This window comes from Scyliorhinus canicula, chromosome 6, assembly GCF_902713615.1.
Source record: "Scyliorhinus canicula chromosome 6, sScyCan1.1, whole genome shotgun sequence".
Taxonomy (NCBI): Eukaryota; Metazoa; Chordata; class Chondrichthyes; order Carcharhiniformes; family Scyliorhinidae; genus Scyliorhinus; species Scyliorhinus canicula.
Window position 1 is genome coordinate 177,092,154 of NC_052151.1, and position 16,261 is coordinate 177,108,414.

General features: G+C 48.0%; 1 protein-coding gene across 6 annotated transcripts in view; it reads right to left on the minus strand.

Moving 5' to 3' along the window:
• Window positions 1-16,261, minus strand: part of fbxo16 (F-box protein 16) — an 80,320-nt gene that overhangs the window by 34,672 nt on the left and 29,387 nt on the right. For 5 of the 6 annotated variants that reach the window (XM_038800494.1, XM_038800492.1, XM_038800491.1 and 2 more), the window contains 2 exons: window positions 14,354-14,560; window positions 12,082-12,246 (listed from right to left, as the gene is read on the minus strand). In XM_038800494.1, the coding sequence (XP_038656422.1) occupies window positions 12,082-12,246; window positions 14,354-14,560 (372 nt within the window). The remainder of the gene's footprint in view (window positions 1-12,081; window positions 12,247-14,353; window positions 14,561-16,261) is intronic. The other variant, XM_038800489.1, reaches the window with a different exon arrangement.

Below are 16,261 nucleotides of genomic sequence, written 5' to 3' on the forward strand. Positions count from 1 at the left end.
GCCGAGAGGCAAGTATTGATGGTACATCAGGGGGTTTACATGAAAGGAGTGGCAGACGTTCCCCCAATTACTGGTGTACACGTTGTTGGAGCAACTGCTGCTCTCTGACAACCTGGATTGGGGATATATATATGGGTGGTTGGGGAGCAGGGCTAGGCAGGGTGGTGAGGATAAAGCCTAAGTAGGAAGAAGAGTTTGGACAGAAATAGTTTGGGGTCTCTGGTGTGAGGCGATGCGACGTGTGAACTCAACTTCCTCCTGCACGAGGATGAGCTTGATTCAGTTCAAGGTGGTGCACAGAGTGCACATGACTGGGTGAAGAATCCTGTTGAATCGTAAGTCAGGTACACTGACTGGGAGGAAGCCTAGCAGGGGGACTTGTATGGCTTACTCCGGCTGGAATAGGTTACTTTGGAGTTGAGAGGGTCAGAAGACGGTTTCGAGGTGTGGTGGAGGCTGTTCATGACTTTGTTTGAGCAGCTGTTCATTGCGGGTAGGTCCCTTGTGTGTGTGTGGTGGTTGGGGGGGGGGGGGGGTGGAGCGATTAAAAGTGGAAAACTGTAAAACTTTATGCTTTGAAGGACTGTGTATTTTGTTGATGTCATGTATGTTTGGTGGCACAGTAGCACAGTGGTTAGCACTGTTGCTTTACAGCGGCAGGTCCCCAGGTTCGATTCCCGGCTTGGGTCACTGTCTGTGCGGAGTCTGCACGTTCTCCCCGTGTCTGCATGGGTTTCCTCCCGTTGAACATAAGAACTAGGAGCCTGCTCCACCATTGAATGAGATCATGGCTGATCTTTTGTGGACTCAGCTACATTTTCCCACCTGATCACCATATCTCTTTATTCCTTTATTCTTCAAAAAAACTATTTTTATCTTTAAAACATTTAATGAAGGAACCTCAACTGCTTCACTGGGCAGGGAATTCCATAGATTCACAACTCTTTGGGTGAAGAAGTTCCTCCTAAACTCAGTCTTAAATCTACTTCCCCTTATGCTCTGGTTTCCTTCCACAAGTCCCGAAAGACGTGCTGTTAGGTAATTTGGACATTCTGAGCTCTCCCTCCGTGTACCCAAACAGGGGCCGGAATGTGGCGACTAGGGGCTTTTCACAGTAACTTCATTGCAGTGTTAATGTAAGCCTACTTGTGACAATAAAGATTATTATTATTGTAATAAAATATATATTTTTTAAATTCCATGAACAGGTACAGAAAATAATCAAAAAGTTAATGGAATACAGGGCTTTACTTCTAAGATAATAGAATACAAGCGGGTAGAGGTCATGCTGATCTTAACCTGGCCTTATGCTTGAAGCATAAAAGATTGTGTGCCATATAGAAAATACTGAAACATTCGGCCGTTGGCATTATGCATTGTAAAGAATACAGTCTATTCGGGTGGCACGGTGGCGCAGTGGTTAGCACTACTGGCTCATGGCACTAAGGTCCTGGGTTTGATTCCAGCCCCAGGTCACTGTACGTCTGCAGTTTGCACATTCTCTCCATATCTGTGTGGGTCTCACCCCCACAACCCAAAGATGTGCAGAACAGGTAGATTGGCCATGCTAAATTGTCCCTGAATTGGAAAAAAGAATTGGGTACTCTAAATTTATTTTGATAAAAGAATACGGCCGATACACAGTGTCCTGCAGATTTCTCCAAATCAGCAGACACCACCAAGGGCGGTCACTTGATGTGAGCACAGAAACAGTTGAGTTTTCACGAGCTCTGCCTCTATTTGTCTTTTTTTTCACAAAACATTTTATTGAAGTATTTGTGATTTTGTAACAGTAACAGAAGAAAGTGTCCATACAAATATAAACATAGTGCAAAGGCCGTCTTCCTCTCTCGCAGGTCCCACCTTTCTTACACACTAATCTAAACTAAATCACCCCCACCCCGTCTCTGCTGACAGTTAATTTTCTCTAAAGAAGTCGACGAACGGCTGCCACCTCCGGACGAACCCTAACATTGACCCTCTCGGAGCTAACTTGATTTTCTCCAGACAGAGAAAGCTATCCATGTCAGTGAGCCAGGTCTCTGACTTCGGGGGCTTTGAGTCCCTCCAAGCTAATAGTATCCGTCTCCGGGCTACCAGGGAGGCAAATGCCAGAACGTCTGCCTCTTTCTCCTCCTGGATTCCTGGATCTTCTGACACTCTGAAAATCACCAACTCTGGACTCGGTGCCACCCTTGTTTTTAACACCTTGGACATGACATTCGCAAACCCCTGTCAGAATCCCCTAAGCTTCGGGCATGCCAAGAACATATGAACATGGTTTGCTGGTCTCCCCGCACACTGTGCATACCTGTCTTCTACCCCAAAGAATCTGCTCATCCGGGCCACTGTGATGTGGGCCCGGTGAACGACCTTATATTGTATCCGGCTAAGCCTGACACATGATATGTGCACGTTGACTTCTACTCAACGCATCCGCCCAGAGACCATCCTCTATCTCTCCTCCTAACTCCTCTTCCCATTTGTGTTTCAGCTCCTCGGCCTGCGTTTCATCTGACCCCATGAGTTCTTTATAGATGTCTGCAACCCTCCCCTCTCCCACCCATACGCTGGAAAATATCCTGTCCTGTATCCCCCTTGGTGGGAGGAGCGGGAAGGTTGAGGCCTGCTTGCGTCAGAAGTCCTATGCCTGCAGGTACCTAAACTCGTTCCCTCACGTCAATTCAAATTTCTCCTCCAACTCAGTCAGGCTGGGAATGCTCCCCTCTACGAACAGATCTCCCATCCACACGATTCCTGCTCTTTGCCATTTCTGAAACCCTCCATCGAGCCTTCCTGGGACAAACCGATGATTATTGCAGATTGGAGACCAGACCGATGCTCCCTCTGTTCCCACATGTTTCCTCCATTGCTCCCAAACTCTCAGGGCCGCCACCACCACGGGGCTGGTGGAGTACCGTGCCAGCGGGAACGGCGGAGGCGCCGTTACCAACGCCCCCAAACTCGTGCCCTTACTGATGCCACCTCTACTCGCTCCCACACCAACCCACCGACACCCCCCCCCCCCCGACCCCCCACCTGCCCCAACCACCCACTTCCTAATCATGGCTATATTTGCCGCCTAATAGTAATTGCTAAAGTTCGGCAGTGCCAGCCCGCCCTCCCCCTCGGCATCCCCTTTTTAACTCGTGGGGTCTTGCTCGCCCGTATAAAGCCAGAGATCACCTTGTTCACCCATTTAAAAAAGGCCCATGGAATAAGGGTGGGGAGGCACTGAAAAACAAACAGGAATCTCGGGAAGACTGTCATTTTCACTGTCTGTACCCTCCCAGCCAGTTACAGCAGGGAGCATGTCCCACCTTCGGAAGTCTTCCTTCATTTGGTCCACCCGTCGGGTCAAATTTAGCTTATGTAGCGTTCCCATTCCCGTGCCACCTGGATGCCTAGATACTGAAAGCTTCCCCATACCACCCTCAACGGCAACTCCCCCAGTCACCTCTCCTGCCCCCTTGCCTGGATCGCGAACATCTTACTTTTCCCCATATTCAATTTATAACCCGAAAACCGGCCAAATTCCCCCAGAATCCTCATAATTTCTCCCATCCCCTCATAGCTCCGGGTCCTTCTCACGCTTCAAAATCAGTGAGATCGTGGCCTGTGACATCATCAGGGGAAGCCTCCCTCGCTCCCTTGCCTCATTAAATGTCCTCATCAGCAGCGACCCCAGCATCCCAGAGAACATTTTATAGAACTCCACTAGGTACCCGTCCGGCCCCGGGGCTTTACCTGGCTGCATGGCCAACAGCCCTTCTGTTATTTCTTCAATCCCAATCGGGGCCCCCAGCCCTTCTTCCACCTTCGGGAACCTCAGCCCTCCTAAGAATTGCCTCATCCCTTCCGGCCCAGCAGGGGGTTCCGACTCATATTGCCTGCTATAAAACTCCTTGAACGCCCTGTTAACCCCGGCTGAATCCCCAAGTTCCCGTCTCTGTCCTTCACTTTCCCAATCTCCCTGGCTGCTTCCCTCTTTCTGAGCTGCTGCGCAAGCATTCTGCTGGCCGTCTCTCCATACTCATAAATCGCCCCCCTCGCCTTTCTCAGTTGCTCCACCGCCTTCCCTGTAGTTAGCAAGCTAAACTCCGCCTGTAGCCTCCATCGATCCCTTAAAAGCCCTGCCTCTGGGGTCTCCGCATATCTCCTGTCGACCTGAAGTATTTCCCCTATCAGTCGATCCGTCTCTGCTCTGTCTACCTTCTCCCTGTGGGCCCATATTGAGATCAGCTTCCCTCTGACCACCGCCTTCAGCACCTCCCAGACCATTGCTGCTGAGACTTCCCCCATATCATTAACTTGCAGATAGTTCTGGATGCATTTCCTCACCCGCCTGCACACCTCTTCATTTGCTAACAGTCCGACATCCAATCTCCAATGCGGGCGCTGGCCACCCTCCTTGCTTACCTGTAGGTCCACCTAGTGCAGGGCATGATCCGAGACCGTGATCGCTGAGTACTCAGTGTCCACTACCCCCGTCGATAAAGCTCTGTTCAAGATGAAAATTTCGATCCGGGAGTACACTTTATCTACATATGAGTAGAAAGAGAACTCCTTCACTCTCGGCCGCCCAAACCTCCATGGGTCCACTCCCCCATCTGCTCCATAAACCCCTTTAGTTCCTTTGCCATTGCTGGACCCTGCCTGTCTATGACCTCGACCGGTCTAGCCTTGGGTCAATGATTGTGTTGAAGTCCCCTCCCCATGACCAGCTTATGCGAGCCCAGGGGCGAAATTCTCCGCCCCCCCTGCAGGGTCGGAGAATCGCCCGGGGCTGGTGAAAATCCTGCCCCCGCCGTGGCCGGAATTCTCCGCCACCCGGGAATCGTGGCCGCTGATTGGCGTGCCCTCGCGCGCCGACCGGAGTGCCCTCTGCGGCGATTCTCCGGACCGTGATGGGCCCAAGTCCCGCCGCTGAGAGGCCAATCCCGCAGCTGTGGTTTCAACCACCTCTGGTGGCGGTGGGATTGGCGACGGGAGCAGGCCCCTGGGGTCCTGAGTGCCCCCACGGTGGCCAGGCCCACGATTGGGGCCCACCGATCGGCGGGCGGGCCAGTGCCGTGGGGGCACTCTTTTTCTTCCGCCGCCACCACGGCCTCCACCATGGCGGAGGCGGAAGAGAACCCCCCTACCGCGCATGCGCCGGTGGTGCCATCAGCGGCAGCTGACGCACCGGCGCATGTACGAACCGGCGAATGCCTTTCGGCCAGCCCCAACTCCGGCCGGCAGGCGTCAAAGGCCGTTGGCGCCGGTTTTGGCGCCAGTCGGCGTGGCACCAACCACTCCGGCGTGGGTCTAGCCCCCAAAGGTGCGGAGAATTCCTTTGGGGAGGCCTGATGCCGGGACCCCCCCCCCCGCCCCGCTGGGTAGGGGAGAATCCCGGCCCAGATCCGGATTCTTCCCCAACATCCTCCTTATAAACTCCACATCATCCCAGTTTGGCGCGCATTAATGGTTACCACCGGCAGCCCCTCCAGCTTCCCACTAACCATGATGTACTGACCTCCTACATTCGCAACTATTCTTCCCGCCTCGAATAACACTCGCTTATTAATCAGGATCGCGACCTCTCGAGTCTTAGAGTCCAGCCCCAAATGAAATGCCAGCGCAACCCATCCCTTCCTTAGTCTAGTCTGATTGATTACCCTAAGGTGCGTTTCTTGTAACATTGCCACGTCCGCATTCAATCTCCTTAAGTGCGCGAACACGCATACCCTCTTAACCGGCCCATTTAGCCCTCTAATGTTCCCGTGATCAGCCTGGTCAGGGGGCTTCTTGCCACCCCCCTCCACCTATGAGCCATCACCTTTCTTAGGCCAGTCTCCAGCTCGCGCCGCGCGCACCCACAGGCCCATCCCCAGGCAGTCTCCGTCCCCGACCTGCCTTTTGTCTCCCAGCAACAGTCCCTCCCCCATCAGCAGAACAATTCCTCCCTCCCCCCCATAAACAGCACAGTAAAAACAGCCCCCTTCAACCAGCATAACATCTGCTCACCCTGCCACTGCACTTCCATGAGCCAGCTACCAGCTTGGTAGCCCCCGCCCATGGCACCAAACATTTTCCCACCTCTTGCCCCCCCCCCGACTCCCCTGCTCAGACACACATACGCACGAGAAAACATTCCCTGCCCAGTTAACCGAAAGAAACAAAAAGAAAAGAAAAACCCCATATCGAAAATTCACACCTCCATCCTCCACCAGTCCAAATGCAAACTTTAACTTGCAAAAATACGCGGCAGCTCCAGGATCGATACAGAAGGCAATACAAATATAGTGCAAAAACAAAAGTATTTTTAACGTGAACATTGCAGCAAAGTTCAAACATCTCAGTCCCCTGCCAGCCCCTTCTTTCTGGCAAAGTCCATTGCTTCCTCGGGCGACTCAAAATAGAAGTGTTGCTCCTCATAGGTGACCCAAAGACGGGCTGGATAGAGCAGTCCAAACTACACCTTTTTCTTGAAATGTGTCGACTTTACTTGGTTGAATCCCGCTCTTCTCCTGGCTACTCCCGCGCTCAGGTCTTGGTAAATGCGCAGGATGCTATTCTCCCATTTGCAGCTCCGTGTCTGCTTGGCTCACCGTAGAATACGCTCCTTATCCAGGTATCTGTCCAATCTCACCACCATCGGGGGAAGGAGGGGTCACCTACACGCGGTTTCTTCTCTAGTGTTCTGTGCCCCCTGTACACCTCCAGGGGTCGGGTGAACATCCCATTCCCCATTAGCTTCTCGAGCATGCCCACTATATATGCCCCTGTATCCGCTCCTTCGGACCCCTCCGGGAGGCCAACGATCCTCAAGTTTTGCGGCAGCTCCAGGTCCTCTAGATCCTCCACCTTCTCCTGGAGCCTTTTCTGCTGGTCCCCATCTCCACCTCCATTGCTGTTTGGCGTTCCTCATGCTTGGTAGTGTCTTCGCCACTTTCTGGATCGACAATCTTGAGCATCCAATCTCTGTTCCAGCCGAGCAAGCGATTTCCTAATCGGGTCCAAGCATTCCAGTTTCTGCTTGGCGAAGCCCTCTTGTATAAACTTCATCAACTGCTCCGTCGACCGCTGGGTCGCCGAGCCAGAACTCCGCTTGTCCGTCATTCTTTTTCCCGCTGCAGCTTTAACACAGCCCTTCTCTGTTCGCCTATTTTTTCCTTTGCGAGCACTCCTGGTCCGCCTACCCATGCACTGGTGTGGGACTCCTCCTCACGGTTGAGTCCACTATCAATCTTTCAAGTAAAATCCAAGAATAAAAATCGGGGGAAAGGTCCAAAGGCCCGTCCCAAGCGGGAGCTACCAAATGTGCGACCGACTCCTTCACGGCCGCAAGTCCTCTATTTGTCTTTTAATCTGGTATTTCAACCTGGTGCACATATCATACGTATGTTTTCTTAGGCTACATGGCTTGAACCATATCCCTGGAAGTTTCATTTTAAAAAATAATAAATTTAGAGTACCCAATAATTTTTTCCAATTTTTTTCCAATAAAGGGGCAATTTAGCGTGGTCAGTCCATCTACCCTGCACATCTTTGGGTTGTGGGGGCGAAACATAGGCAGACACGGGGAGAATGTGCAAACTCCACACAGACAGTGACCCAGGGTCAGGATCGAACCAGAGTCCTCAACGCTGTAGGCAGCAGTGCTAACCACTGTGCCACCGTGCCGCCCTGCCCCTGGAAGTTTTTAATTGGTCTTTTATGCGAGAAAAAGCCAAGATAAAATGCTAAAATCCTCATTTGTTTTATTTTCTCCTTCTTCTCTACCTTGTGAGGCCCTGTAGGCTTGATCATAGTCTGAACATATTGTTATTGTTGTCTGCCCTCTCTTCCTCCTCACCTTTCTTTATAATTGTGGTTCTGCTCTGGACCTGTTTTGGGGGTTTAGTTGCGTTATTCTATCTGTATGTAACTCCTCATAGATGTGGGACTTCCGTGTATTTTGTTTGTTTTTGTAAGGGTGGGTATGATAAATCCTTTCCTGGATGGATGCAGATAGTCTGGAATCTGGAAAGAGAAGGCTGTGTTGGAAATAATGGTATTAAGCCTGTTTCAATGTTGTTCTCCTGTTCTATGCCATGCTCATGTGAGTTAAGCTGCTTGTTTTATTCCCCTTCCCTGCTTATGGTGATGTATTATTTTGTAACTTTTTGCATTATTTTACAAAATGTAAAAACACAATAAACATACTTTTAAAAAAACTGCGCCACTAGTTCTAGATTCCCTCACAACAGGAAACATCCTCTTGCATCTACCCTGTCAAGCCTTCTTAGGCTTAATCTGCTCAACCTTTCCTCCTAAGGTAAACTCATCTCAGGAATCAGCCCAGTGAACCTCCTCTGAACTGCTTCAATGCCAACATGTAAGTAAGCTGGGCAAAACTGGACACACTGGTCTCACCAATGCACTGTATCGTTATAGAGGCAGCACGGTAGTTCAAGTGGATAGCACTGTGACTTCACAGCTCCAGGGCCCCAGGTTCGATTCCCCGCTGGGTCACTGTCTGCGCGGAGTCTGCAAGTTCTCCCTGTGTCTGCGTGGGTTTCTTCTGGGTGCTCCGGTTTCCTCCCACAGTCCAAAGACATGCAGCTTAGGTCCATTGGCCATGATAAATTGCCCTTAGTGACCAAAAAGGTTAGGAGCGATTATTGGGTTACGGGGATAGGGTGGAAGTGAGGGTTTAAGTGGGTCAGTGCAGACTCGATGGGCCGAATGGCCTCCTTCTGCACTGTACATTCTATGTTCTATAGCAAAGCCTCCCTATTATTATATTCATTCACCCTTGCAACTAAGACAATCTTTATTCCACTTGCCTTCCTAAATACTTGTTGTATGTGCATGCTGACATTTTGTGATTCATGTAGAACACCCTGATCCCTTTGTACTGCAACATTCTATAATCACTGTCAATTTATTTAATTATATTTTGCTTCTCCATTTTGCCTGCCAAAGTCGACAAAGTAGTACATTTTCCTATGTAACACTCAACTGCAAAATTCTGCTTACTTGCTTAACCTATCTGTATCCTTTGCAGACTCTTTGTATACTCCTCACACCTTGCTTTCCTACTTATCTTTATATCATCAGCAAATTTAAATACTATACAGTTGATCCCTTCATCCAAGTCATTAATGTAGATCATAAATCATTGATGCCCCAGCACTCATCTCTGTGCCATTCCACTATTTAAAGTTTGCCATCCTGAAAATAATCCATTTGTCCAGACTCTTTCTTTTTAGTTAGTTAGTCCGCTATCCATTCTAATATATCAACCTCAACCCATAAGCTCTTTTCTTTTGAGGTAACCTTTTATTTGACACCTTTTGGAAATCCAAATATACTGGTTCTCCTTTATCCACTCTGCTTGTTACATCCTCAAAGAACTCAAATAAATCTGTCAAATGTGATTTTCCTTTTATAAAGCCATGTCGGCTCTGTCTGATTGCATTATGACTTTCAAATTTTTTATTTCAAAAAAATTTAGAGTATCCAATTATTTTTTTCCAATTAAGAGGCAATTTAGGATGGCCAATCCACCTAGCGTGCACATCTTTGGGTTGTGGGGGCGAAACCCACGCAAACGCGGAGAAATTGTGCAAACTCCACACGGACAATGACCCAGAGCCGGGATCGAACCTGGGATCTCGGCGCCGTGAGACTGAAGGGCTAACCCACTGCACCACCATATTGCCCATGACTTTCAAACTTATGATGTCCTGCTGCTACCTCTTTAATAATGGATTCTAGCATTTTCCCAAGAACAGATGTTAGGCCAACTGGACAATAGTTTCTTGCTTTCTGTCTCCCTCCTTTCTTGAATAGAGGAGTGAACTAATGGGGGGCGGGTGCGGCTGAAGGGCTCCTTAAAATCTCTGAGGATCCAGCTTTGCCACACCTTCAGGTCCCACACATCACATTTTCGGCGTAAATCCCTCTGGCTCCAAAATAATTTTGAAATGTGGATGGATTGCGATCTGGATGCCACCGAACTACCCGGTGGGAATCATATCTAGTTTCCCACCAGATACCACACTTAGTAACATTTTGGGAGAATTGCACCAAGAGTCTTTACTTTGTAGGTTTGGAAATAAATCCATAGAGGTTGGTTTCAGACTCATTCTTTCCTCACCATATTGGATTTAAAATGGTGATTTTACCATTGGATGATTGGTTGTTGAATAAGAGGTTTTTGTTCCTATCCTAGAGGTTGAATATTCGAGGGCAGGGAACATCAAAAGCTACAATCCGCATGGCCAACGTGCTGTTTTTCATTAATATCATCAAATTAACCTGAGTGGACTAGGCAGGTACTTGCCCCCGACTCGGCCTGCTCTCAGTGAATTGATGAAATCTGCATAGTAAGTAATACAGTAAATAAGTACTAGAGGGGGTAGCAAGGTGGCGCTGAGGACCTGGGTTCGATCACGGGCCTGGGTCACTGTTCGTGTGGAGTTTACACATTGCACGTGCATGGGTCTCACCCGCACAACCCAAAGATGTGCATGGTAGGTTAATTGGCCATGCTAAATTGCCCCATCATTGGAAAAAAAGAATTGGGTACTTTAAACTTCAAAAGAATATTATAGTCGTAGTCCAAAAAGGACCATAGGCATCTCTCTCCATTCGAGAGAGGGAGAGACAATTGGTTACTTATAGCTGGAGGGGCATCACCCACAAGCATAGGGCAGGCCTCCATGAACTATCACAGTTGGTATAGGGATTGGACCCACACTGTTGGTGTCATTCTGCATCACACTTTAGCCAACTAGCCACTGAGCTAACCAACCCCAAAGCAGTACTGCCACAAACGACGCTCTGTCAACAAATTTTCCCCATAAGGAATCCACAGGTGTAAACAACCTTAACTCAGCATTGAGCCTCATCAGACAACCTCCTCAACGGGGAGAATGTTCAAACTCCTCATGGACAGTGACCCAGGGTTGGGATCAAACCTGGATCCTTGGCGTCATGAGGCAGCAGTGCTAACCACTGTACACCAGCTCAATCATATTTATGTTAGTTTAATAGGCGTGCAATAGAATCATATGCTGCGCAATTGTTTTTTGTGTGCGTCTTCTGCCTGAAAATTCAAACAACTCTTTTTAACAATGCTGTTAATTGGACTAATTTAAAATTGAAATTAATATAACAATACTCCTGGGGTATGTGTCATGATTTTCCATCCAGCTCTCAAGCTAAGACAAAGGAACAGCAGTGACTGTGGGCACATGAGTGGATTCTCCGGTCCCCTGCAGTGAACGGAGTTTTGGCTGAGTGCCAAATTCTCTGTTTTCGTTGGCAGGATAAACCTGGATCAGAGAATCTCAGCCCGCAGCTTTCCAAATTTTCCACTTTGAATATTCCAGCCCAAGTTAAAAATGCAGCAAAAACAAAGACTGGGGATCTGTCACAGCATCAAACACTTCAATTTAAAAATTAAAATTTATTATTCGACAAAATAATGAATAATACATTAATTCTGATAAGTACATCTTATAACATGGTTTTTTTTGTAATTTAAAAGAAGTGTTGTTTTCCAATTAAGGGGAAATTTAGTGTGGCCAATCCATCTACCCTACACATCATTTTGGGTTGTGAGGCTAAGCCCACGCAGACACGGGGAGAATGTTCAAACTCCTCACGGACAGTGACCCAGGGCTGGGATCAATCCTGGGTCCTCAGCGTCGTGAGGCAGCAGTGCTAACCATTGTGCACCATGCCACCAGCTCAATCATATTTATGTTAGTTTAATAGGCCTGCAACAGTATTGTATAAAGTAATATGACAGATGGTGTTTACTTGGAAACACCTCCAGAACTTTTCCTAGATTTTCAGGTACAGGAGGCTGAATTCTCCGCCGACGGGATTCTCTGTTTTTCCGGCAGCCCGGAGATTTCCCGACGGAGTGGGGCTGCCCCACAATGGGAAACCCCATTGACCAGCCAGCAAAACAGAGACTCTTGACGGCTCGCCGCACCACGGAGAACCCCGCCCAATGTCTGTTAACTGGCCCAATACTGGAAATATATGCATTACTGCAGCTATCAAATTAAATTCTGAGGCACATAGAGATGGGTTACTAACCGTAGGTTTGGTGACATTCAGTTCCCTCACCATCTCAATGTAGTGCCTCTTCCAGATTCTTTGCTCATAGAGAGTCGGTGTGAAGCTGATGTACCAGCCCAGTCTCAGGCATTTTGGCATCCAAAGTTGGTCCAATTCAGCCAAACCTTTCCAATGCCAACTCACCTAGTACCCAATAAAAAGGACACAGCTCATTTTTAGTGAAATTTGAAGAGCAGCAATGTACATATATAAATCTGCGTGTTCGGTCTAATTGTGTGAAAGCAGCGAAAAGCTGCCCATGCCATATAACACATTTCCACAAGACAGTGCTCGAGTTCCAGTATATCAGTGGCCACTCTGCACTACACTGGCAATATATTCAAGGGATGTCACTGCAACAGAACAGGTCCACGCTCAGTTCCTTCTCTCGCCTCTGTGTAAGAAGTTTACAATTCAAATCCTAGTCCAGAAACTTAGGCTGACACTCCCAATGCAACACTGAGGGAGTGCTGCACGGTTGGTGGTATTGTTTTTCAGATGGGACGTTAACGCCAGACTCTGTCTGTTCTCCCGGGAACATAATTCAAAGAAATGCCAAACAGTTCTTTCTGACGTCCTGACCAATACTTATCCCTCAATGTAAAACAGATTATTATTTCATTGCTGTGTGTGGAGACTTGCTATGCACAAATTGGCTGCTATGTTTTGTTACATAATAATAGTGACTACACTTCAAAAGTACTTAATTGGCTGTGGAACACTTTAGGACATCCTGTAGCGGTGAGAGCACTATGTAAAGTTGTGAAGAATGCGAGCTTTACCAGTATCCGCCACACCTAAAGAACAAGTTGGCTCAGAGTTCTAAATTTACAACTTCTGTTTGCAAGCTATTCCCTGTTATCTTCCGAGAATCATACAGCACAAAAGAGGTCATTCAGGCTATTGTGCTTGAGGCTACTCTTTCAAATAGCCATCTAGTTCTTTCTTTCTTTAACAGGTAGAAATGGACTGTACAAGTCCAGATTTAGCACACAAAGTCCAGGGCATTGTTCTGACTTCAGGAATAGTCAAAATATATCCACATTTTCATCAAATGTTGGACATAATCCTAGACATGAAGGCGCTGAGGATGGCTTCTTGGCGCTGCCGCTGCTCCATAACACAGCAGCTCTGTATTGCAGGAACTCCCACAACTTGTAGTTTGTGTAATAATGGACAATCAAGTTATCCTCAATTACAGCAAACTACACAGACAGCACAGTAAGGATGATTGAATTCTTCCATTCTGCACAAGCACCTATGAACTCCACAAACTACTAGCTTGTTTAACTGGTGTTACAATCCCAGCTGATGTTACTATTTGGCAAGTCAGATCCCAGGGTCTAACCCGGCTAGATAGATCATAACTTTTCTTTTGGTTGGATACATGGAAGGTGGCTATTGAATAGTCACGGCGGGGGACTGGGGTTTGAGATGGGGGGGAGGGAACACTGCCCATGTAAACCAATGGGTGTTTAGCGCTGCGCCGGTCACAGGCTGCTCTACGCCCGCCGATTCACGACTCGAGATGGGCCGAGCGGCCGCAGGTAAAACGCTGAGTCCTGCCGGCGCCGTCCACACCTGCTCGCAGCCGGCGGGAACTCTGTGTGCAAGGGTCAGGTGGCGGCCTGTGGGGGCGGGTGGGGGAGGGAGGGCTCAGACCCCGGTGTGGCCTCCGATGCGGCCTGGCCCCAAGATCGGGGCCCACCGATCGACGGGCTGGCCTCTCTGTCCCCCGGCCTCTTCTCCTACGCGCCGGCCCCTGTATTCTTGCGCTATGTTGCGTCGGGGCCGGCGTGTTGAAGGATGCCACTGCGCATGCACGTGTTGGCGCCGGCACCACTGCACATGCACGAGTCAGGCCTGCTCTCTGCAGCCTCTCTTCATTCCTGTTCCAGCAGTTTCCGTGAAATGTACCTTGCTTCTGGGTTACCTCATTCCAACTGAACTCTAACTGCTTTCTGTTCTTCTGCGGCATCTCTATTACTAGGCAACAGTCCAGTTTTCTGTACCTTGTCTTCGCTTCAGGGTCATAAAACCTCATTACAATGCAGAAAAGTTTAATGTGAAACCTAACTCTTTCTTAGCATACAAATACAGAAACACAAATTAAACTTACTTAATGCCAAATCTTATTCTTAATAGCCACTAAAACAATTATATATTACTTAAAACTATATCTATTTTCTAACGCTAGTATTACTGCTTTCTATTTGTGAAATCACCACATTAAATCTTTGATTAATGTTACCTGTGCACAACGGCATAGGCTTCTTGGATCCAAGAAGGAGAAGATGTACAAAGTCAGCACTCTGGGAAGGAAACAAGTGAAGTCCAGAGCTTCCACAGGAACTCTGCTACGCAGATTTTGCTCACAGAATTTCAACTGAGAGGCAGTACATCTTTCAAACAGGTTGAGAAGAATCTTCCGACGCTGTGAATCAGTCCATTTGTCAAACTGAATGAGAGAAAGTAAAACAGAGTCAGTCCCACCAACTCAGTGACACTAGTATCCATGAATGATGCCATCCATATTGCTATAGGCAAGACATGTATTATATATTAAAATAGTGAGCCATCACTACCCCTTGCTTCCTTTCCCCTCTCTTTTATTCTCACGTTCACTTCCCTTCCTCCCCATGTGCACTTCTTCCGTTCCATTCCCCTCTATTCCCTTCATAATCCATCCTTGTCTCTTCCTCTCTTCTTCCTGTCTATCCTACTCCTCCCTCAAAGCCACTGCACCTCTCCTTTCTACCTCTCCTCACCCTGCCTTCCAATATTTTTCCTCTTCACCTCCCTTCAGTCTCCTTTTTCTTCAATTCACCACCTGCTCTTCTTCTTGAACCCTCCTTTCTTGTCCCTATTCTCCTCCCCACTCCCTCTCAAACCACTCCTCTCTCCTTTCCTAGGCCCTCTCTCTCCTCTCCTTCATCCTCCTCTCCTCTGCCTTTTTTAACCACCTGCTGCTCCTGCATGCAAAATTATTTGAAATCAACCAGTAACTTTTTTTGAGGATAAAACAATTGGAAAAGCAATTATAATCATAATTTGATATCAACAGGCAGCATGGTTGCGCAGTGGGTAGCCCTGCTGCCTCACGGCACCATGGTCCCAGGTTCGATCCCGGCTCTGGGTCACTGTCCATGTGGAGTTTGCACATTCTCCCCGTGTTTGCGTGGGTTTTGCCCCCAAAACCCAAAGATGTGCAGGCTAGGTGGATTGGCCTCGCTACATTGCCCCTTAATTGGAAAAATGAATTGGGTACTCTAAATTTATATTGAAAAAATTATTTGCTATCAATATCTAGACTTGTTCTGGAAAGGTCTTCTTCTTTTAATAGTTTAATTTGTTTGTTGATTTTCCATTTTGCGGAAAAACTGTCTTATCCCTTCCTCTTCCTGCTTCTACCAAGTCATTAAATCTGCAACTGAGAAGTTGCTATTACACAGGCCACTTAGAGCTGTGTGCAGTGATAAATACATTCATGTGATATACCTCACTTAACTGGGAATTAACAATAATAAAGACAAAGCACAAGAATCACGATGGCTCACTTACAGAGATATACACTGTAACGTCAAACTGAGCCATGGTTAGTCTCAAGTTAGCTGACTTCTGATGGTAGGCTTGATTATAGAGTCCTGAGTAAAGAACTGGAGGAAGAATGACTAGATTTACTCATGTCAGTTTCTACCTGTGCGAAGTGCCTGTATGTGACTGTTGAGTGAATCTCACTGCCGAAAAGGTCTCCAACACTTACTATCCAAGCACACATCGCAACCACTTTGTAGAGCTATGAGAGGAATGTGCCTACTTTTGAGCTTGAGTCAATGCTTGCAGGAGAGGAGGAGGTAAACCACAGTTTCACATCACATAGCATAAAGAACATAGAACACAGAACATAGAACATACAGTGCCGAAGGAGGCCATTCGACACATCGAGTCTGCACCGACCCACTTAAGCCTTCACTTCCACCCGATCCGCCTAACCGAATAACCCCTCCGAACCTGTTTGGACACTAAGAGCAATTTAGCATGGCCAATTTATCTAACCTGCACGCCTTTGGACTGTAGGAGGAAACCCACGCAGACACGGGGAGAACGTGCAGACTCCGCACAGACAGTGACCCAGCAGGGAATTGAACCTGGGACCCTG